The sequence below is a fragment of the Microchirus variegatus genome (genome assembly GCF_963457635.1).
Source record: "Microchirus variegatus genome assembly, chromosome: 11".
NCBI lineage: Eukaryota > Metazoa > Chordata > Actinopteri > Pleuronectiformes > Soleidae > Microchirus > Microchirus variegatus.
Window position 1 is genome coordinate 18,498,770 of NC_139812.1, and position 24,074 is coordinate 18,522,843.

Here is a 24,074-nt window from a genome sequence, read left to right on the forward strand (position 1 = left end):
TTTTTTTGTAACATTAGTTTTCATGCACCTGTATTTGTGCACAATGTACGATTATGGACAATAATCCATTATGTATCTTTGACAATTTATAAAAACTATAATAAAGACTTTTATTTACAAATAGCACACTAATATTGTGAATTAAATTTGTTTTGTTGTCGAACCTTGTTTGTTGGGTTCATGGACTTGTTCAGAGAGACATTTTTTTGCAGCGAGGCGTGTCCGACTGTTTCTCCCCTATCAATGTAGTGAACCCCAGACAGGAAGCGTCGCCGATTGGACAGAGCGCAGGCAAAGGGAGGGATGTAGGGCGTTTCCTTTTTGTACAACAACAGCGCCGATCACTCAGACACACACACACACACACACACCGACACACTCACACACATGCACGTGCACACGCGCGCACGCCGTGTCCCTGTCCGCCGCTGCTGGTGACTGACTGTCCAGTCTGTGGAGCCCGGGTTATGGCTCAGTACCCGCCGCCGCAGGGTTATGTGCTCTCGGACGAACAGGAATACCTCCAAGCGTACGAAGACGTTTTGGAAAAATACAAAGGTAGAGTCAGTGCTGGCTGTGTTGTGTGTGTGGGCTTCGGGACGATGAAGAAACGGTGTGTTTGCTGTTTGACAGCTCGGTGTGTGTCAGCCTCATGAACCCCCTCCTCTCTCTGTGTGTGTGTGTGTGTGTGTCTGGTTTTTATTCCTGCTCTGGAAAAGTGGGAATATATTCCCTGCATGTCATCACGTTCAGGCTGAGTAGTAATGGCCGGAGAAGAATATGGCAATTGATTATTATATTAGAGCCACGGTTCTCAAACTGTGGTACGTGTACCACCAGTGGTACGCACGCTTCCTCTGGTAGTACTTGGAAAATCAGAAATACTGTCCTCGTGTATAGACCCAGGGTATGTGATCGGAGTGGAGCTGAGGAAATTTGACCAGAAATGCGTAGAAAATTAAACAAATAACAAAAAAATAAATTAGAGACACCTTATTTCTCACACCATCTTAATTTAAATTTGGAAGTACTAACTGCTGGACCTTTTTACACCACTGTATTTTAACGTTGCAGATAATCCCCAATATTTTCTCAGGTGGTATTTGGTATAAAACCTTTGACAGCCACTGTATTAGAGGGTTATTTTTCTTAATTAGCTGTTGCATTAAAAGCAATTGGCTTTGAATTAAGTTGCAGCACCTGCACTATTTATTTATGTGTTTATTATGTAATTTCAATAGAAGACTTAGGCTGTTTGTTTAAGGAAATTGCACTTTTGCAAAGTAAATGATGTATTTGTCTCCAGCAGGGGTGTCAAACTCAAATGACCTGGGGGGGCCATTGGACGTCTAGTCTTGTCAGGAGGGGGCTGGTATCAAGAAAATTACAATATGAGCTTAAAATTAGAACAAAATATTCCATTATGATATCACATTAAAGATATTCATGGCAAGTTCTCACATAATTTCAAAGTAAACATGTTAATTTTAAAGCGGAATGATGTTAACTTCACAATATAATACAGCGTTAATGATTCCAGAATGTCTCATGATTACTATTATTAAAATATCCCTAGTAAATATATTTATTATGTGTTATATTATGTCCTTATTCTATCACCTCGCTGGCAGCTGTGCCTCGGGACACGTGCTGTGTTTAAAGGAAAAGGAAGGTTGTTTTTATTATAACATGATATCAAGTGGTGGGCCGCCAGTTGGACACTTCTGGTCTATAGTGTTTGTTTGGATGATAAGATAATTTATGATAAGATAAGATAAACTTCAGTGTTGCCAAAGGGAATTTGTCTTGTGCAAGTAAAGTATCTGTTAAAATCTAAATTACAAAAAGTAACGGTACATCACTCAAGTACATCTGCATAAACGGTACTAATACAAACTGCTTGTCCTTAGGTCATCATGTAAACGTATAAATCGGCAGATGATTTAAAATGTGTACAATTCTAAAACAACACAGATATTTGATGTTTCAAAGCAGATAAAGTAACATATCTGGATTATATCTGTAGCTCCTGTCATTTCATGTAGCTACATCTCACTAATTAGAGGAAACCCATCACACACATACGACATCTATGTTACTCGGTGTTATTCACTGTGACAGGATCGTGCACGTGAACGCTGAGGCCAGGCCTGAGGAAATCCAGAGGCGCTGGATTCAAACTGACAGCAGTGGTTTTCAACTCTCGTGTTTCCTTTTTCTCGCTCAAACAGACCGAGTAAAGCAGCAGAACGCTCAATAATACACAGCATGCTGTGGACGACTGTGCTGAATGCTTGTCATGAGTGCGTTCTCTCAGCTGTTGCAGCGTTATAGCCAGGAGGGCCGGTCAGCTGTGGCAGGAGGCTTATTAAACTCCATGACTGCACTCTTTAACGGGATCATATGATGAAGCATCAGTAAGAATCTGTAGCTGTTTGTTTTTAGGCAGACGGGCTGTGACACACGGCAAGCTCACTTATCCGTTTCCTTCTGTACCACTAAGAACCAACTGTGTTGTGATCAGTTTCCACATCGTATATATTGATTTTGGGGTGATTTGCTTGACTCACTGCTAGCTGCGGCGTGAACAATGAACTTAACAAAGAAGGGTAAGATTTTTGTTTTTGTTTTCTTCATATATTTCTGTCAAATCTTATGTTTTGCTATCTGTCTCAATTCATCCGGTTCATCTCGCTGAGTGTTTCTTTGGGAAAAGTGACTGTACTTCAGTGAATGTTGAGGTATTTGAGCAATCCTGGTAGAGATCAACCTTGGCTAATCATTACTCACCTGCGACTCTGATCACACCTCGGTGTCCTCATGTAAGAGGACAAACCTTTCAGATTTAAACAGAGGGGAATTTGTGAACATTTATTTACTCGGGGTCAGTTAAGGAGAGAGGAAGCTACTTTATAAACAGTCTCATGTGGTTGCGTCTGATATCGCTGGAGCGAAAAGATGATGATGAGTCATAATAATTATACATATGTTAAGAAAACTATAGAAAGTTAGAATCTTAGATCATACAGTGCATGAATCTGCCTTCATCAAATGAAGTCGGTGGCTTTAAACTCATTCGTGTTATCACAGCAGATGCATTTTCTATAGGGTGCTGGAAAGCGCTGAGTGCGAGGAAAACCACTGTCTTTTGTCTCCAGGGCCCCGAGCTTCTCTCATGTGATGCTGCGTGTATCAAAGAGACATACTTTCGTGGGGAAATCATCAACAGCAACCAAACCAACACAACCAAACAGACCAGTAAACACAACAGCATGCAGGACAACGATGAAGAAGCTTCTTCTTTGTCCCTCTTAATAAACACAAAGAATCAGTTCTTGCATAAAAAAAACAAACATTTTGTACAATGTTTTTGCAAACAGTCGTAGAGGAACGTTGAGTCCATTTTCTCCAAAAATATATGACCATGTGATGTGCTCCTTAAGGTGTGACACATGCACTTGTTCACCTCAACGGTAGCCCATGGTGAACTTAACCCTAAACTGAGTTTAGAAGTAGGAGCATGCATGTAGCTCTTATTGTACCAGCCGTAAGAATGCCACTTTAATGAAGTATTTGAGTTAATTATACACTATGGAGAAAAACTGCTTCAGGTCAGACTGAAATTCAATGCAGGCGTTTACAAAAGACTGCAAACTTGAGGAATGAGTTAAAGACATGGTTTGCTAGACACATACAACAGTTAAATGCAGTGGGTAGTGGCTGTATGTGGTCATGCTGTTCTGGCAGAGCCTGCTTGGTGGGTCATCAGCATGACGGGAACAGTAGAGTTTCCCACCATTTGATCGCCCTTAACCATCGGGGGAAGATTTAATGGATTAGATACATTATTTTTTGCGTTTCAGGCAGGCTCTTTCTGCGGCGGTTTCGACATGCGATGCGGCATAAATCTTGTTGTGAAGTTGGAAAGAGAGTGCATGTCTAAGTGGATGCAAATGATTTTTAATTACCACGGAATTTGCAGTCAGACGGAATACACCCAGAAGATATGACCTGCAGACACAGACTCTTGCACTACAGATAGTTGTATCTGAATTATTATTATTATTATGATCATTAGAATACTTAAATTATTATTATTATGGTTCCTTGACAGTTTTGTAGATGACACACACATAAAAGTACACTGCATCGAGGGAGACATTTTCATAAACGGTCCCAATAAAAAAAGCTCATGTCTTGCATGCAAAATAAGGATATGGTAGACATGATCTTATTTGCAATGGTCCAGTTGATAGACTGCATCACGTAGACTCTTCCAGACTGTGCATGGGTAGACGCACATACATACAGCATATACTGTTCTGTTGTTGTGGTGTTATTGAAGGGTGTGGTCTCTATCTGGCTGTAAATCTCTTATGATTTAATACCTCATTACGAATTGTGTTGTTTTCTCCTGTGGATACAGTAAAGATACCTCATTGATAATATCAAAGTCACACTTTTCATACACGTATTATAATCTCTTATCAAACACAGCCATGAGTGAGAGAGCATTGTGTTTTTTTTCTTTTCTTTTTTTGCACAGTCACTGCCTTTGTCCATCCTCCTGGGCTGTGCCCAGCCCAACCCCTCCGCTCTGTGTCGACAGCCCACTCATCACATTCAAATGGCCCAGTCAGTGGCCCACACATGCAGGAGGCTGCCTAACTGTCTGTTACCGTACAAAAGCCACTTTGTTTTAAATGTGAGAAGCATCCACGTTCCAGAGACTTGTCCATGTGTCAAGTTGATGGTGGTTGCACTCCTTCATTGAAGTTTAACCGTCCAGTAAATACACTTTGAAGGTGGTCTCCATTCGTCGCATTCAGATTACGGATAAATGTATTCACAGCCAGCCAATGTAGCCATCGAAAGACTGAGCTCTGACTTCTTTTGTTAACAAACAGGAACACACTTCATAGGTTTGATTGTCCCTTGTTTGTCAGTTGAGTAAAAAGACAGAATATACATACCTATATGCCTGTGATTTTTTTGCAGTGCTGTTGATAATATTCTGCCTCTGTTTGGTCTGTGTGAACAGAGACAGTCAGTACGTTTACATGCACAGTTTAGTCTAGCTAAGGCCGTAATCTGACTGGGAATTGGACAACTTGCCCAGTCCGAGTATACATGCAGAGGTATGTCTGGCTGTATCTCTCTCTCTCTATAAGCATATTGAATGAGTTTCCAGTTGACCTTTACATCACAGAGAAAAACAAACAGTGTGTGGTGAGATGGATCATGCTGTGGATCTGTATGTTTCATACCTGCTGTACATGTTAATCAAATTAGATGGAGCATGGCTCTTGTGGTTGCTGTGTTGTCCAAAGAAAGACAATGCCGCCGTAGGGTTTCTGGCAGTTTATACATTGTCTCTTTCTACGAAAATGTGGTGCTTGTGCTCTTAGTCTGACTAAGACTACCTCAACGTTAGTTGGACTAACATGTTTACATGACATTAAGCACCACATTATTGCAATCCTGCATGAAAACACTGAATTTAACATTATTTGTAATGCTGCGTCCTTCGTCTGAACACAGGCCCTGTTATGTAATGCTAATACTGAGGGAGCATTTGTGTGTATACACCAGCAGCACACAGGCAGGTGACAATGGGGTTTTTTGAGCAGTAGAATTCAGTTCTGCAAAGTTTTGTGGCTGCTTATTTGTTTTTTTTAGTAGTCATTCTCCAACCTGTTTTCAGCCATCTTGCTCTGTCTGTCTTGACATAAAATGAATAACTTCCTGTGTGCAGCTCAGGAATGTTACGTTACTTTTTTGAACAGGGAAAAACACCTTTGCACTTGCAATTTACTTGATGGCTTGGCAGTGGGAAGAATAGGATTTCAATACAATAATTGGTCCGTGACATAATCTTCTCCAGCCAGAATCTAAACTGCTCATTGCTAATTAGATCTTTGAATCAGTTTCCAACTCGGACTCAACTTGGTCCTCCTTAATCTCAAAATATCATGTAGCAGCACTGATTTGAAGCTACGAATACAGCTGTGTCTAGTTTCATTTGACGTCTTTCAGCAATGTGTGTTCTCAGATCTGAATTCCACTTCTATGCAATCAGAATCCTTGCATATGTGCGTCTGCTGCGATTGTGTATCTGTTTGTGAAGGGTTCAATATTGAATACACATGGTGCTAAGACTACCTAACTTGCGCTAAAACAAAAATGTTGTTTTTGTTGCCGAGGCCTGTATTGATCCGATCAATAGAATTCATTTTAAATGAGCAGTGTAATCCAAACCAGGTCTATCAGAGAGCTTTTAACTGCTCCGTCAGTCTTCGTGTACAGAGATAGGTTTGTATTTTAGTCTTAAACAGTGTCTTGTTCCTACATTTATAATGAGACAGTTTAAATGTGTAATGCATGCATCATCCCTCTTGTACACATTGACAAAATGATAGGAAGTTGCATCAATACAGTCCCTTGCAGTCACATTATGTCTGTGCCTGCTCACTGTCTAAATGTTGTATTTATATGCTGTCATGGTGATTGGAAAGACCAGCATGACTGAGGTCCTCTTACATGAGATCATCTTTTTGACTCTCTGTCCCACCCCTGACTCATGCTCTGCAGCCTTTTCCTCTCCCACTCCAGCGGCAACACCCTTCTCTCCTGAATGTAGCAGATGCTGGGAAGCAATCCCAAGTTACCCATAGCAGCGGGAAGCTGATTTCCTGTCTCCACTTTCTATGGAGTGGTCACGCATTTAGTAGCTCCTTCTGCTTTAATGATCTGAAGAGTATCATAAAATCTGTTATTGTCACATAAATTGCTTCATATTGGGAAAACAACACCACATGGTGTGTTATTTACTTGTAAGAAGTGGGACACAAGTGAAATGACGTTTCATGGAAATTGACCTTGTGTTTATGTCACACTGACTGAGTCGGTCACAAAAAAGCTTTGTGTTAAAATTATGAACTCCACTTGTGACTGCTCTTTGTTGCTGTGCAGCTAATTTGTCATGCATGTGTTAGAATGCTGCCAAGATTTCATTAAACTTGCTTTAACTTGGAATAATACTCTGTTTAAAGGAGAAGAAGATATCTGCATGTAGTTTTTCAAGTCTGCAAATGTTGACTTGGCACCCTTTGTACGTGCACACCTAAAGATTTACACCTTAAATTGTACATTTTGATCGGGATTCCCCTTAATCTAGGTGTTGACCTCTGTTTGGAAAAAAAGTGGACTAAACTATGCAAGTTGCAGCTGTTGCACACATGGAGGCTAGTATTGCAGTATTAGCAACTGTGAATGTGTGTCCCATTAGCGGTCATTAATAATCCTCCATTTCCTGTCCTTGACTTTATGGAGAGACAGTCCATCTCGTAAGAGAATCTTTGCCAGCTTCATCTTCATCGTCCATTTGCTTTTCATCAGTGGTGATACAATCTTTAACCCTTTAAGGTAGGCACCATGAAAAAAGCAAAGGAAAAATTATTTCATTGCATTTTTTATTATTTTATTTAATTTATTTATGATAACAATAACGACAATCAATATTATTATTATTATTTTTTTTTTTAAATTAGACCCTACAGTATTACAGATACAGGCCTCTACCAAACGGTTGAGACGTATGTTCATAATAACCCTGGTTTACATAATCACATTAAGTCACATTAAGTGTAAGTGAGTTCAGCTCGATGCATTTTTCAATGAGATACAGTGACTTGAAGTGTGGTCGACCAAATGGTTGAGTAGTACCTTAAAGGGTTAAACTTCCCTGGTGAAAAGTCTTATGAGCCTGAAATGCAAATATCTGTCATAGTATTTATTAGGAAGATACTTTTATATATTCTTTGCAGTTCCAATAACGGTGCACATTGTTCTTCTGTTAATTTACAAAAAAAAAACTTTTCAAGTTAAACAACGTTGATTGGGTTATCAGCTCAAAAATAGCGCTTCGCACAAATGAGTTGTAGACGAGGTCTCTGCTCTTACTTTATTTTTTAGGTTTATTCTGAGGTAAAGGCTGAGTGGAAGGGCTGCTGCTTTAAGGCTTGGCAACCTGTTTCATTTGCTGAGTTGTTCCAGCCACATATTTCAGACACTGCCCTACCCTCATGAGTAGACCGACTGTAGTATTCTCACTTAAAAAGAATGACAAGAATTCTCTTACAGGTGCTCATTGTCTCACATTGTTATTTTTGTTTTCCCATACTGAGACACCACAATGACAACATTGTCAAAAGGCACAAGAAGGTGCGCATTATGTTGGCTTCTGTTGTGATGGGTAATATTACGCGCATAAAACCGAGCAGTAAACAAACCACATTAACCTTGTCACTGTAATCAACCGAGGGACTTCAGGGATTTGATAATGATGTTCTCCAATGTCTTGTTTTGTCCCCAAACTAAAATTAATCCGTTTTAATGATTCAAGACATTCAAGAAGCTGAAAAATCAGCAAGCTTGTTTTAATTATTATTATTATTGTTATTATTATAATTTTAAAAAACCCACTAAATTATTAACAAAAATGTTGACGATTAATTTAATAATCCATTAATAATTGATTACTTGAATAATCGTTGCAGCCCTAGATGGAACTCATTCTCATTCATTTGATCATTTAGATCCACTGTACGCCTTTTCTACTGTGACCTGTCAAAATGTCCGTCACTGTGACGACAAGCATCAAAGCCTCACATTTGAAAAACGTGATCTTTGCAAGCAGCAAATATTTTAACAAAAAAAAAAATCTAGATTTTGTTGTTGTTGTTTAATACAGATCGGTTAAGCCTTTAAACTGGAACGCACTATAATATGTTTTTGCCCGATTTTATCCACAATTCATGTTAAATGTGTTAAATGTGTGATCCACAGTCTTTCAGTCGTCATAAAAAAATCTGCTGAAACCAGTTAGTGTGAGCTTCAAGTCTTTTCCTTTTCTTACTTCCCAATAACACCAACTGCTGGCTACACTGGGTTTGCAGAAAGACAAACTAAGTCCTACGCATCTGCACCTCAGTTCTGTCACTGAGAACAAGTTAGCATGCTGACGTTTGCATTTGGTTTAAAGTGTTTGTGTAGCTGTAAATCTGCTGCCTGCAGTCTTGTTGCAAAACAAGGCCCACTTAAAAATATGAATTTGAGCATTTTCCCCTGCAATGTGCTAGTGATTCATGTGTGGTGGATTCGTTCAGTCTGCTTTTTGTTGTGTATTTATGGTAACGTTGTTTAGATTATCAGCATTCATCAAAGTGAAGAATGTTTACTCTGAGATGTATTGATAATCAGTGACCTTGTATTCAAAACATAGCAGAGACACTCATTCCTTTCCCCGACTGAGATAGTGATGACACCAGAGATGTGAAAACGAGCAAGAATGTTTTAGCAAGTCCTTGTTAAACGCTCAAAGGTTGAGGGTTTTTCAGTTTAGCCTGCACACTCTGTTATGATTCCCCTCCCTCTCTAATGTGAGGCAAAGAGGATTACACTGGCTGGATTTTGATTGCAAGGACTTTTTGACTCTGCTCTGCTCAGAATGTGGGGATATTTTCGGCGTCCTGACGTAACAAGACGCCAGAGGGTGTCACTGACTGGTCCTCTGTGCCGGACTCTTTCTCTCTTGAAACAACTGTGTTTTTTTTTATTCCTCATATGCTCTTCTTCAGAACATCTTACAAAAAATATGATGAGAGGTGCTGTGGAGGTTTCTGCGACTGTCATGAGTCTGATTTTGTGTTGTTGGACACAGTTGCTACGGTTCCTGCAGACACGCAACCATTGCCATGTCCTGAATCACCTTCAGTGCTTGAGCTACATATATGCAGATTTTTATCACATTTACGTGTCAACAAGAATAACTGCACATCCTGCTAACAAATGCAAAAAAACTGGTAACTGGCTTATTGTTTTAATTTTAAAATACAAGCTTAAGAAAGAACTCCTTTTGAAACGGGACACTGACATAATCTGCTCTCGTAACAGTTACCTGTTTATTTTGTTGCGTAAGGAAATGGCGAGTGTCACCTCAGAGGCACAGATTTTGTTGCCCGCGGTTGTGGGGGCAGCGTGGTCTCGGCTCAGGTTATTTATAGCAACGTGCACATTTGCTCTGCTGAGGTCTACAAGCTCTAATGCAGTCTGTTGTGTTCATCATGCTACACAGTCCTACATTACTTAATTTCATGTCCTGCATTGTGTACATTAGCTTTTCTGAGGCAGGCGTTAATGGCAAAAAACATTTTTACACAGCAAACGAAATGTCAACATGTGCAAATGTAACACGAGCAGAAGTGTCCACTTAGGCTTCTTGTGTGAGCCTTCAAACATCAGCCAATTAAAGTCAAAGGTCACAAGCTGTTGGTAAAACACTCAACTCTTCCCATTCTCTTGAATGTGTTTTTTAACTCAAACAATAAGAAGAAAAATTAAAGCAATAGATTATGTATTTTCTGTTTAAAAAAAAAAAAAAAAAAATGTATATTGCTAATTGGTGTAATAGGTTTAAGGTGTGCCGTATAGTACTAGAGTCACATCATTTCTTTTTTCATAAGATGGGATACATTAACATTATGAAGCTACATAAAAATCATCTTATAGTTATTGTTACAGGAATATAGGTTTGTTTTCTGATATCACTATGACTCAATTAAATACGGCCGCTGCCTAAGAACTGGAATAATTGATTTCAGTAGTCATGGGGCTTACTTTATATTCTCATAAGATCCTCAAGAGGGCACCATACTCTTATACTTAAATTAATTTATTTTGACAAGCACAGGTACAGAAATAACTTGTTGCATTTTAAAACCCTCTCCCCACTTTTGTGCGGTTATATCAGATGAGCTTTCTCATGAAGGGCAGGAATTATGATTGACTGTCTGATGTTGTTAATAATCTGGACAGCATGTCTCTTGTCAGTAATCTGTAGCTTTATATCTGACTGTGTTTGAAAGCTGCTTGCCGACAGTCGTCTGATCCTTTGCTCTAAGCTGGAGAGCTTCATTGAATACTTGCTAAACCAATCTAATGTGTATTGATGAGTTCCTCTCCAGAGGTCTGTGTATCATACGTCTGATTGATGCTCGACTGCAGACTGTACCACTTCATTGCTCTGTGATTCAGCTGCACTGTTGCATCACAGGGATGGATGTGTCACCGATGACACAGCAGCTCTACGGTCATCTTATTGAAAGTGGGATTTAAATGTCTTCTTGTTCTAGTAGTTGTGATTTTTTTTTAGTTTTATTTTAGTTTTAGACCAATGTGTTCTGTCTTTTATTTGATGTTCCAGCTTCATGCCCTGCCTTGAGCTGGAACATCATACAGAATAATTGGCGGGTCAACCCACTTTCCAATTCCCGGCAGATTTGACTTGTGGGCTATTTTTAGGTGAGCTAAATTTAATGCAAGAAAAATCTGCAGAGATTGCATTTACTCAGATCTCATTGTACCTTTATTATCCTGCAAATGTAGCTTAATCACATAGATTCCACCACTCTCTAAAATGTTGTTTGCAGCAGCTGCAGTAGAGACAAAATATCTGACCATGTTTTTTTCCCTTCAAAATTTAAAATCTACTGTTTATATTGCTCAGGATATTAATAATGAAGAGTACTATCATGCCACACTCAGTCAAAATCTTCCTAAAATCTGGTACTTTCCCTTTTTTTTTATTATTTTCATCTTATTACAAGAAATACCAATTTCTGCTGTGGTTTGTCTGCTGCTGGATAAATACACAACCGCATGAAAATTCAAAACACAGAGTAGTCATGGAAAACCTGACAGGACTCGTTCTGTAGGCTTGATGGGAAACAGAGTCACGGCTGCCCTAGAGGCTGGAAGGCAGGCAGGCAGCGAAGAGGAAGAAGAAAGTGACTGTTACTCCTTCCTCAGTCACTTATCCACATGGCGGCCGTTCACCTTAACCATGATCCTCCTGACAGACATCAGGAGCTGGTGCAGAGGATGGTGTATCTGCTTAAGAACGAGAAGGAGCGCAGGACTCACCTGGTAACGCTCATGTGCTGCATGGGTCAGTATTTATCTTGCTGCGTCTTGTCATTTGCTTGAGAGATTACTGAGAGACGTCTGTGATTTTTGACTCCAAGGAGTGGGTAAAATGTTTTAATCTGTAATTTGTACAGAGGCATATTAACAGGAGGAGTAGATCGCTGTTGTTAATCCAGTGGTAAAAGTTGTGGGAAGTGCTGATTTTTTTAGCACTGCACTAAATATGACATAGAATCAACAATCACTGCTGTAAATGTGATCAGTTTCTACATCTGTAAATGTCCAGTTTGAAAAACTGAAACGGTGTTGGTCACGAATCTTGATGGAGTTTTGTTTTGCAACCTGGTGACTACTTTCATTTTCACATACAGTCTCTGGGACTGACACAGGATGAAGGCCAACTCAAAATGAAAAAAAAAAGTAATTCCTCATAAGGACGTCAGGGAAACTATATCAACAAATACTTGAAAAAATGTTTTCATGACGAAAAAGGTTTTATCTGATAACGTTTACCTTTTTATTTGTATACTGATCTCACATGCCCCTGGTGGGGTTACTATGGTAACGGGAAACAAAAAAAACATGTGGTCAGCATGTTTGGAGAGGGTGATGACACTTCAGCCTTGGAAAGTGATATGCTTCTTTACAGCCACAGGGATGTGAGCTCTCCTAGGTCCTGTGTTTTCTGCATCACTTGACTGTGCAACAGTTAAAAATGCGACAATATTGCCATATCAACTCTGGTCATTTGAAAAAAGAAAGTCCAACATTTATTATTGCAAACATTTTTTACAATGTCAATGTTTTTTCCTCAGGTCTGGCCTTTACAGAATAAAATAAATCATCTTAGAAAGTTCTATATTCAGTATTTGTATATATTCTAATAAGTGTCCTTTTCTCTCTTCCACAGATGAAAGAGACAGAGTGCAGAAGAAGACATTTACAAAATGGATTAACCAGCATCTACTGAAGGTAAGAATTAACGTGTGCTGATTTATTTATGTCCTGTGGGTTTCTCTGTTCTCTATAACAGAGATGAAACCCACACAACTGAAGAAATACCTGTCTTTTTTTCCCCCCTCAGCTGTCAAGCAAACCATTTTCCTCTAACATAAACAATCCATTAGAAAAATATTGGCAGAAATAACAATTACCACTGTCCGCGTTGGGTCCTAACACGCTAACATTCCTCCCTTCACGCTCATTATTAAAGCTTCTCCAAAGTCATTTCGCATGACACATGGAGCTGCACCGCTGCAGCAGCAGGTTGGATTTTGTTGATTTGGGAACATGAATTGCTTAACGTGGATTTTTTTTTTTTTTATCTCTCCAAGGAATGCAAGGACACATTGACAGACGGACGAGCACTGACATGTTTCTAATATGCTTTCTTAAAACAATTGACTCACTAACAGGGATTCATGTAATATTAGCGTTCATATTCCAGGAGAACAGTATGCATGTATGTTAGGTGTAAACCTGCGGTCATCGAGTAGATATCTAACATGTTACCTTTCATCAGAAGTGATATTAAAGTGCAGTTTTAACAGATATAGATTGTCTGCTTGGCATTGTTCCCTCCTACCATAAGACCTGACATTTTTGGTCAGTTTAAAGCAGATCTATGTAGAATATGAACAACGGCAACCATTCAGCATTTAAAACAGTTACTAGAATCCCAATTCAAAACATTACAGGAGCGTAGATCAAGTAGGTTTCCTGATTTACCATAATATTTAAATTAGATGCTTCACTTATAGGTGTTGCACTGTGCTCATGCAGAAATACGTACACAATACATACTTAACTGTCCCGTCTGTCTTTTATTATTTGATTCATTTTAGCATGTCAGCAACAGGCAAAGTTTGAAAGTGAAAGTTTGTCTGCTTAAGAGCACCTGGGGAGAAATGAGTGGCGACGACAAGGTGACAATATGAACTTCCTCGTCGTCTCATCCTTTCCTTTCCTATCCATCCATCCTAAATTTATTTTTTTAGTGCAAATCCTCGTTTTTCTTCTCTGGTTGAGACATTTTTGAGAGGGGTAGTGAGGCCTTTTAGGTTCAGTATCATTCAATATTTCCTACATATAGCACCTTATATGGCATCTGCCAAGTTAGTCTTAACTTTAAGGTTATTGGGCTTCCCATGAATCAGTACTGAGGACTATTTTTAGCTTCACTTGCATGTTCCATCCATCCATCCATTCATTTCTTATATTTTAAGGGTTGTGTGTACAGCTCGAGGCAATCTCTCTCCGTAGCATGGTCAAAGTTAGGTCAATTTGATTTGCAAAGTAAGATTCCGTTCAATATTATGATGTATATGATGTATTAGCGTGTATACAGTATTAGCACTTGATTTGCACATGATATGCAAAACAAAAGACACATCATCCATTGAATCTGTAGAGAGCTATGAACAGCAACGTGTTTTAAAACAAAATGTTAAATGGCCAGATTTCTGACTGATATCAGACCTCCACAGCTTATTGTTCGGCTACATGCATGGTCCAGGTGAAACGAGAGGTGCTGAGTAATAGTTGGGGATCTGCTCGGCTGACCCCTTAACATAAGGGCGCAGGTCTATTTTGGTTCCACAGCTGTGTCTGCTATCTGGGATTACAGTGTTGAAAGCCCTGTGTGAAAGCGGGTCAGCGGGCAGCAGGCTGATTTCAGAGGTGCGGTATTTAGGACAGGAAGGAGCGAAAGGGCCTGCTACAGTGACCGGAGTTGTAAAGTGCCTCAGTGGAGAGGTGAGATGTGAGGGCAGAAAGATACACTGCTCCTGCTATTGTTCAGAGTATTCTAGTATTGGCCCATGTGCATTTAAGTATAGAGTTAACTGTGGAGTAGTAAAATATATATGTATATATAACGACAACTTAAGGCCCTGCGAGGGACTGCGACCTGTCCGGGATGTACCCTGAATTTCACCCTGAGTCATTTGGAGAGTAAAGCGGGAGACAATGAATGAATGAAAGAAGTTTTTCCTATACAATGGGTTTGTAGCTGGGCCAGGTTTAAAATGCTTGGAAGCCTTTTGGCTCCTTATAATCCTTCACGATGAGTTCTTTAGTAAATTAGATTATTATTAGTGTTCAAAACACTATTGTTTCACAATTTTATTGATTCAGTTTTCTCACATTTTGCTGTCTTCCTCGTGTCTGCACAGGTACGGAAGCATATAAACGACCTGTATGAAGATTTACGAGATGGACATAACCTGATCTCACTGCTCGAGGTTTTGTCTGGAGACAAACTGGTGAGTTTACACTTGTCTCTGTCATGTTATGTTATTATGTTATGATTCTAATAGTTATGACTGATACACTTGTGAAACACTTATGGCGTGTTGATGAAAATAGAACTGTGGCTGAGCTGCTAAGCTTTCTGTCAGCGCGATTTCTATTGAGATTTGTCTCGTGGTAACGCATAACATTCAGATTTTCACGTGACATTAAATGATACTAACTGTTTCAAATGGAGCAGTCACACTTGTGCATGACTGATGCTCTTGCTCTCAATTACTGACGGTACAAGGGCGATCCTAGGGTTCTACATTCTGTAAGAGGATCTTGTAACCTTTTTCCACTCGTGAAGTCACATTTTGTGTGAATTGCATGCAGTTTTGAGGTCTTCCTTTTTGTCCATTCTGGGATATCCATCACCGTAAAAGACATCATCATTGTGATAAGTTGTCGTATGTTACTGATAATAGTAACATAAAATAAGTGGTATCTATGCTTTACATGTTCTGTACAGTCAGACTACAGGTAAAGATACAAAACATAGCCCCCATCGAAGGCTTGTTGTCAACAAGGTGTAAACACATGGGGAGAACTCTAACGTGTGGGAAAGTAGCTCTTGAGTTGCTTGATCAGTCAGTAACAAAGTTTAACTTGCAACTAAGCTTTTTAAACTCACTAACTGTCAAAAGTTAAAAACAAGAACAACATAAAACTGATGTTATAAATCATCTCATTCATGCTACATGGTTACAGTGGGTGTATAAGTGGATAATTTGATTATTGACCACACTTGCATGAGCAGATGAAAGACAGATGCCTGTGTGTGATATTTCTGCAGGACAGCTTTGTTTTTTTGAGACGCAGGAGACAAATGTGAAAATCATGTCAGCGCTCACAAGGACAAGCTTCACTACGGAAGCTGCACTGTTAGTGTGATTAAAGCCCAGCTGGACTTGGAAGTGAACATGATGAAGATTGTATACCCAATAATAATAATATGTAGTAAAAAATCTTAGACAAATATTCAAGTTTCATTTATAGTTGGATTCATCTTCATATGTTCATGTTATCTAAGGTTTGTTGTCAACATTTCACCTCTATTCAATTGATCAATTTCAACAATATTACCTAAAGAAATGGGGATTGGTGAAATTATACAGAATAAAGACAAAAACTAAGTGAAAAACAGGTACAAATATGCCGACTAGTGGCTTTGATACTGTATAATCTACAACTCTGTATACTTCAGTATGTATGTAGTATAGTTTATCTTTAGAGAGTGCATGTTATTCAAGTCTGTATTTGAGTATTATTCATTTATCTGTTAGTATATCATTCTTTTATCCTTACATGATGTTACCATGCTGTTATATAGTTGAAGCGCATGTATGTATATGTGTGAGGAACTTTAGCAGTTACTCCCTCTCAAGACTCCAGTGTGACTAACTTTCATCTAAGTGTCTATTTCTTTGTTTCTGTTTACATCCTACTTTCCCCATCATCTGTTCTCAACTCTTTGTGGTCCCTTTTTTTTTTTTTTTTTTGTTATCTGTCCATCGTCTAACTTCCTTTTCATTTGGCCGCTCATTTGTGTTTGTCCATGTCTTCCTTTTCTTCCCTCATGTGTTGCCTTTTTCGGTGATAAGCCAAGGGAGCGTGATTTTCTGAAGACATTGCGGTTGGTGAGTGGGACAGACGCATGTGCAGTTGAGCAGCATGGCGACACGGTGGATGATGATAAGGGGGTACGTGTGGCTCACCCCCCTCCAACTCCCTTTAACAGACTAATTCTAAACTTGCTGTGGCCAGTTAACAGAACCGTGGAAACAAACCTCCTTTCCCGCTGTGATTTGTCCCTTTTTAGTTTTATATATTAAATAATATAGTATATTCTTACAAACCACTGTAGATACGCATTTTTCCGTTTTTCCACTGTTGCTGAATGTGTGACTCCATATTTTTAAGTGCCACTTCTTTTAATCAGAAATGAATGTCATATTTTTACATGATCAGGTAATGCAGAGAAATGTACACATGATCCTGAAACGCAGGCAGCTTCCTACTCGCATGATATTTTTTAAATACATGATATAAATAAAATTGTAAGAGATTTGGCACAGTGACCTTCAAAAATGCATATCACTATCGTAGCAAATCATTGAGCCATACAACCAACACTTTCTGAACCTACATGAAGATCAGGACATTGTTCCATCTGCTGCTTTTGAGTACCTTACTGCTTTGAAGCCTCAAGGAGGCTTCACAGGTGAATGAGATTGATTAAATGTGGATAAATGGATAAGACGGGTCTATCACATGATGTCGCTTTGATACTGAGAAGACCGTGATTCATCACGATCTTCTTACCATCAGCATAGAGACAATGGCTGAATGCAGCACAGGTCTTTTGCTGCTGCTGCGGCTGCTGCTGCTGCTGCTGCATCCTGGCTCGAGTACATCGAGTGCATTTCATTACCTCACGCTTTAGCCCTTGAATGTTCATGTGTATTTGCGCCTCAAGAGGTCATGTGACATATTACTGTTTCAGAGCACCAAGAACTGAACGAACCTGTGTTTGTCAGACCGGGTTATCGAGCAGGTTAGGCGACTTAATCTGTCAGAACATGTTCAGAGCAAAGTAATGAAATTGAAATAGTGGAAAATGTTCTTGGGATGATCCAGTAAATTAACCGTGTGTGTGCACAGATTTTGAGTGGACTTGCAGGAATGGCTGCTTTTGTTGTGGGTAGAGTTTGTGTGTGTGTGTGTGTGTTTACTTCACCAGATCAGCTGGTAAGAACCTAGAAGCATGCCATGTGCCCTCAATGATAATAATTATAACACTTTTAAAATGTCATCAGTCATAGAAACGTGCTCGCTTACCAAATACACTGCTTTTATCCCCTTTTTTTTATTTCCACAGCCTCGGGAAAGGGGGAGGATGCGCTTCCACAGACTCCAGAATGTACAAATAGCACTGGATTATTTAAAGAGGCGGCAGGTAAGAATTCATCCAGATGTTTTTTGTTTGTGAAACTCTCGCACATACTTTTTTTTTTCGAGGGCTGCAGTAAATTTATTCAAGCATTTTCATTCCCCTTTCAAAACTCAGTCTCCTGCATTAAATTACTGGAAATTCTCCGGCAGTCAGATTTAACACAAAGTCTATTATACGGTGTGATGTAATATCAGAAACACATTTCCTGCCTTTCCCAGGCTGTCATGGGTTCTCAGCAGTATTCAGCCAAAAGTCCACTCAGAATATTGAAATATACACTCACCAGCCACTGAGCACTAATAGAGTGGCAGGAGAAGCATCCGGTGTGGTCTACTGCTGCTGTAGTTCACCTGCTTTATGGTTCAATGTGCTGAGCATTCAGAAAATGGTCTTCTGCATACTTTGGTTGTAACAAATGGTTATTTGAGCTACCGTTGTTCTGTTATCTCAATCTGCCACTCTGGATGTCAGTATTGCTGTCAACTCTAGAGATTGTTGTGCATGAAAACCCCAGTAGGTTAGCAGCAGGTTATGCAGATGCGCTGTTTATGAACAGGCAAGGCAGGCAACTGCTTGGGGGCCCTGAAGAAGAAAAAAAAGGATGAAGAAAAAAGAAAGAAAGACAGTTGTAAGTGGCGCTGCTGGCGCAGATAATGATATAATGATGACATTAACAGTAAATGACTGCTGTTACTGTTACTTTTTCTAACTAATGTGACACAGACTTGAACAGCAGCTAACATTAGCGCCAGAACGCTAGCTGACGCTAATGCTAACTAGTAGAAGCAGTGCTTCAAAGGTGGTCATGAGGAATTGCCTGCTGTGGGTTAAGTACCGCCAAGAAATCTATTTAAATCTGATACTTTATATTTTGTTTATACGTTTATAATGTTAGTTATTTGCAGTGTAATGTGTATATATATATATATTTTTTTTTTAAACTAAGTTTTCAGTTATTTACAGTATTTTATTGTTCTATATATTTATATTGTTTTATAATGTGGGTTTTTCACTAAGTTTATTTAGTTTTTTAAAAAGCTATTTACATTTGTATTCTCACATACTTTATTTATTTTCAAAATTACAAGGTTCTTCTTCTTCTTCTTCTTCTTCTTCTTCTTCTTCTTCTTCTTCTTATTATTATTATTATTTATAACATAATGGTGATGAACACTGGTCGGAATGGCCCCCTGGGAATTTTCACTTAGGGCCAACTGACTCCAGAATCACCTCTGAGCTTATGAAATACTCAGTCTGGCCACATTTAGTGTCAACCAAATCACTTTTCTTCCCCATTCTTATGCTCTATCAGCATTTGAGTAGAGAAGAGTTAAGCACTTGAACATGTGTACCTATTAAATTGGCCAGTGAGAGTATAAAATGGTGAATTTGTACACATAATAGCCACAGCTCATGTTTGCAGCTGCATAGTATTTTGGAAGTTGCATCATCCTGTGACAGATTTGGTCCAACCCCGTTTAGCTCAGTTCATTAGACACAGATAGTAATTGCAGCGTTTGAGAAGCGACGACCACCAATCCCACCGGCGGGGTTGGGCTCTGATTTTCCCTTCCCTTCCCTTCCCTCCCCTTCCCCCACCACACGCGGGACGTGATAAGAAAAGCGGCCGCGCTGAGCTGGAGCCAGATGTGACGTAAGGCTCGAGACAAAGGGTTCATACATGGTCACAAATTGGCTGTTGTGTTCTGTGTTGTTTTAGCCACAGCACACAGCAGATACAGCCACACATCCTTTGTGATCATTATTTAAACCTCCTTACATCTCACCCTGCAGCTGATTGATGTCAGCTCTTAAGGGTAATAGGCTAGCACTGGAGGACTGAATGAATAATTGCAATATAAAATCCATTCCTATGTTCAAAATCTACATTATGTTTTATGGTTTATCATAACGAATGTCACTAAATACACATCGTTTGTGGGGGATAAAGCACTCCTGACCCATTATAGCTTTAAATATTCATGATCTGTCATGCACCTCTGTCACACAATACAATGCCTATTGTGCCCCCTTGTGGCGAATGTAAAAACAGTCATATGAGGCAACTTACTGTTAACATTTCTTGCAGACAGCAGCATCATAAAAAATATACTTTAGCTTAAAAGCAATTTGTACAAATCATTTTTCCTGTCTTCAGGTCAAACTTGTAAATATCAGGAACGATGACATCACAGATGGGAACCCAAAACTGACCCTGGGACTGATCTGGACCATAATTCTGCACTTTCAGGTGAGTTTGGACATTCTTACGGTTTTCACAGCCAAGTATTTAAAGCGATCTTTTATTCATTGATTACAAAACACCACATCTTATAATCTTCTTATCTATTGCAAAGCTTCAGATATTAAGACCAGTTGATTGTATTATGCACATGTAGGCAACAGAATACAATCAATGTTGCCTGTAATTGACTTGAAATGGCCTCCAAACTGATGCTTTTAAAAAAGAGTTCACACCCATTTATATTTTCAACCACCAGGTGTCAAAACTGAGCAGTGTGTATCATAGATGTTGTATCTGCTGTTTACTTGGCTCATATGGTTATATTCAATTCAGCTCAAGTTGGAACATGATTAAATTAATATTAGGCTGCTCCTTGTGGCTGTGTTCATGTATTGTAGTGTAACTCAGTTTTCCAACATGCTGTCTGCTCTAGGCTAAGTTTGTGTTTCTCTCGGAATGCTCTTACCTGGAATACTCTTTATTTACTTGAGCGATAAAAATCAAGCTCAGTCGGTCTGTGAGTGCGTGCAGACGGTTGTACTTTAAATTAATTCTAATTAACTCTCTCTCTATTTGACGGTCTTAAATTTAATTAATAATTTGGCACATGTAACATGACACATTAGTGGGACTAATGCCCTCAGTGATATAACAAGGTAGGAAAAAGTAGCCCATGTCATTTTGCTTGGACTCAGATGCACTGACAGGTAGCGTCGGTGATGAAACCATCACCTGCTGCTGCCAGTCTCACGCAAGCCCTTGAGCAGTTGATCTAACAGCAGCGGGCCTGTTTTCTCTTGATTTTCGAGAGTAGTTGTGCACTCTGCACTCGAAGAGAACATGTTCAGCTTCGGTCACAGACTTTCATACAGTATAGCGCTGTTGACAGCACTCTTGAACTTGAACACATGAGTCACAACTGTTTTTTTTAAATGTATGATTTATTTTGATGTAACTGGCATTGCCTGAAGCATCAAGATCAGTTCCTGTCTAAAGGACAGGGGTTGTTTTAAGGACACACTGTATGTGCTTTTATTCTTCTTATTATTATTTTTTGTAATATTAACTCATAGAAATGCAAACTGACAGCCAGGGTGTGTTACTGTTCCTGCAGCTTGTAGCTGGTTTCGACTTTCACTGATGAAGGTTTGAATTTCACACGCTCTCCATTGTTTAATCATGCCAACATACGTAGATAAGTGGTTGATTTTATTACACAAAACCTCTCTATTGTATACTTCACAATAGGGACCACACTGCATTTTCACGTGGGGGAATGCTGTGGAGAACACTACAGTGTAAATCTGCTGTGGTTGTATAGCTGTTGACATTACACTGTTATCAGGTTTATCTGTGCTTATGTGACTGTTTTGCCCTGATTGACGGTCTCTTTTTAGTTGTGCAATGTCTCTGTTCTTTGTCACTTATTCCTCTATAACACATTTATATATATAACACTGTGGTTGAAAAGAAAAAAAAAAAACCTGCTTCAACTAAGGCTGTAAATTCATTGATCGATCATAAATAGAAGCAGGAGTTTGAACTGTCATGATGGCTGTCAGGTGACTTTGACCCTCAGGGGAATGTGTGGTGTGTGGTGGCTTCATGTTCACGTCTTCTCTTGCTGTCTATTCCCTGTGGTAAAAGTAATACGAGAAAAAGTAAAATCTTGTGGTCATCATTTTCTTGACGAAGTCATTGACTGTGAATGAGTACTGGTTGCTGAACTGATCAGATAATAGTGTAGCAGAGCTCTGGCTCTACCATTGTATGTAGCTTGATTAAAAGACAAAGTGAAAGCACTCTGCAGTCTCCTGCTTCTGCTGCTCTTGTTGACGCAGGCTGTTCTTTTTTTTTTTCCTCCCCCGTCCCCATTGGCTGGCTCTTCCTGGCTCATGCAACCGAACTTGCTGAGTCAAAATTTCTCACAGCATAATAGGTGGCCATTATCTGACATCCTCTCGCGGGGTTTTAAACCCTGTCCTCCCATCGCATCATAGCCACACAAATATTAGGAAACATAAGACGTGGCCCTGACATGTAAGATAATGAAGCAGAACAACCAGGTGTGGAAACAGGTCCGTCCACTAGTCATTCTTGCTCATCTGACAGCTATAAGCACGTGGGCCACGTCTGCGTGTGCATTTATGGTGTTTGTGTTGGATAAGCAACGCCTGAGAAATGTATCAAAGGTCAGAATGGATCTGAGCGTCAGAGAGTCCCAAGAGAGCAAGCAAGGAAGACACACAGAGAGAGGGGGGAGAGAGAGAGAGGCTGTCCAGTTCTCAGCTGTGAGAAGTCAATGAGAGTAAAAAGCCAACTCTGCTGTGAGCGCTGTCGGACATTATATTTAGCTGCTGGGCTGTTTGTCATCGCTAATGACTCAGTGGACTAGTGACACTGCAGTTCAAGTGGATCTCACTGGATACTTTAACCAGGTTTGATACTTCATGACCGTCAGGCATGGGAAACATCTGTGGCTGTGTTCGAGGCCCTAAAGAAGAATGCTACGTTGACCCCAAGAAAGCTCCGATTAACCCTGGATCTAAACAGCACAAGGGCCGCCGCTATTTTCAAAGGAAGAGGAAGAAAGCGGAGGATTTTCAGCCTGCAGAATCTCATGGAAGTGAGGCCATCTGTGGTCGTACAGAGCTTCAGGATGGCTCAGGGACGAGCGCAGTGGAGAATCAAGTATTCCTAGATAAACCAGCAGAGGTGGAGATACATCTATCCAGGCAGGAGAGTATAAGCAAAGGTGTCTATGTGGGTGAAGTACCAGTTTCAATCCTCAGAGATTCTTCTAATCAACCTGTTGGCAAGAGGCTTGCACGCCAGTTGGGAAAATTGTCCACAGAGCATTCTGACAATGACATAAGCGGGTCCAGAGTTGAAGAAAAGCTCCATGGCGTCAACCCAGTATCCAGAGGTGTCTCAGTTAAGGATGGTCTGCTAGTGAAGAAGCTCCTCCAGCGCCAGTTGAGGAGGGCTGTAAGTTTTGGAGCAGTGGAGCACACACTGCGGACTCTTCGGGGTAATGACAGACCTGGGAGTGAGGAAACGTTTGCCAAGATTATATGGGGCTCTCAAGCCCACAGGAGGAGGAGACGGCGGTCCTACACCTGCTCTGGTTCTGTAGAACGTCTCCCAGTGCCTGCCAATACCGAGGTAAACTGAGAACCTGTTATATATAGCAATTACACGTGATTCATCATACAGTAATAAGGGGTTTGATCGGGTTGTACTGTAATTTGAACACTGTAAAAGCGGTTTTTAAAACATGGTAGTAAACTGCAGATGTGAGAATAAGTGCTGGATTAAAGCGGCTTTTATTAAGACTAATTACCTACTTGTATACTGTATTTTATGCCTCTCTGTCAGCATAGTTTATGTGATTTGTTGCGGTGTTTTCTTTCAGGACTTACAGCCATTCATGTATCACATGTATTCACACTACAGGGATCACTAGGAATGTGGCTGCTGATTGATGTTGTACTGTTGTACAGCAACAGTGATTTCATGGCTTTGGTTTTGTTGAATCTTTTTTGAAATGGCTTATATTAATGATCTCTTATCTTATTTTCACTAGACTTGCTCCTG

The 24,074-nt window shown here is 39.8% G+C and overlaps 1 protein-coding gene across 9 annotated transcripts in view; it reads left to right on the forward strand.

Annotated features, from left to right (window-relative positions):
• The first annotated feature begins 436 nt into the window (after positions 1-436).
• The window catches only part of dst (dystonin), a 91,394-nt gene continuing 67,756 nt past the window's right edge, over positions 437-24,074 (forward strand). For 5 of the 9 annotated variants that reach the window (XM_083897515.1, XM_083897518.1, XM_083897519.1 and 2 more), the window contains exons 1-6: positions 437-558; positions 12,896-12,957; positions 15,159-15,248; positions 16,881-16,916; positions 18,158-18,235; positions 20,391-20,483. In XM_083897515.1, coding sequence (XP_083753641.1) covers positions 468-558; positions 12,896-12,957; positions 15,159-15,248; positions 16,881-16,916; positions 18,158-18,235; positions 20,391-20,483 — 450 coding nt within the window. In that variant the 5' untranslated portion in view covers positions 437-467. The remainder of the gene's footprint in view (positions 559-12,895; positions 12,958-15,158; positions 15,249-16,880; positions 16,917-18,157; positions 18,236-20,390; positions 20,484-24,074) is intronic. The other 4 variants (XM_083897517.1, XM_083897523.1, XM_083897516.1 and 1 more) reach the window with 1 other exon arrangement.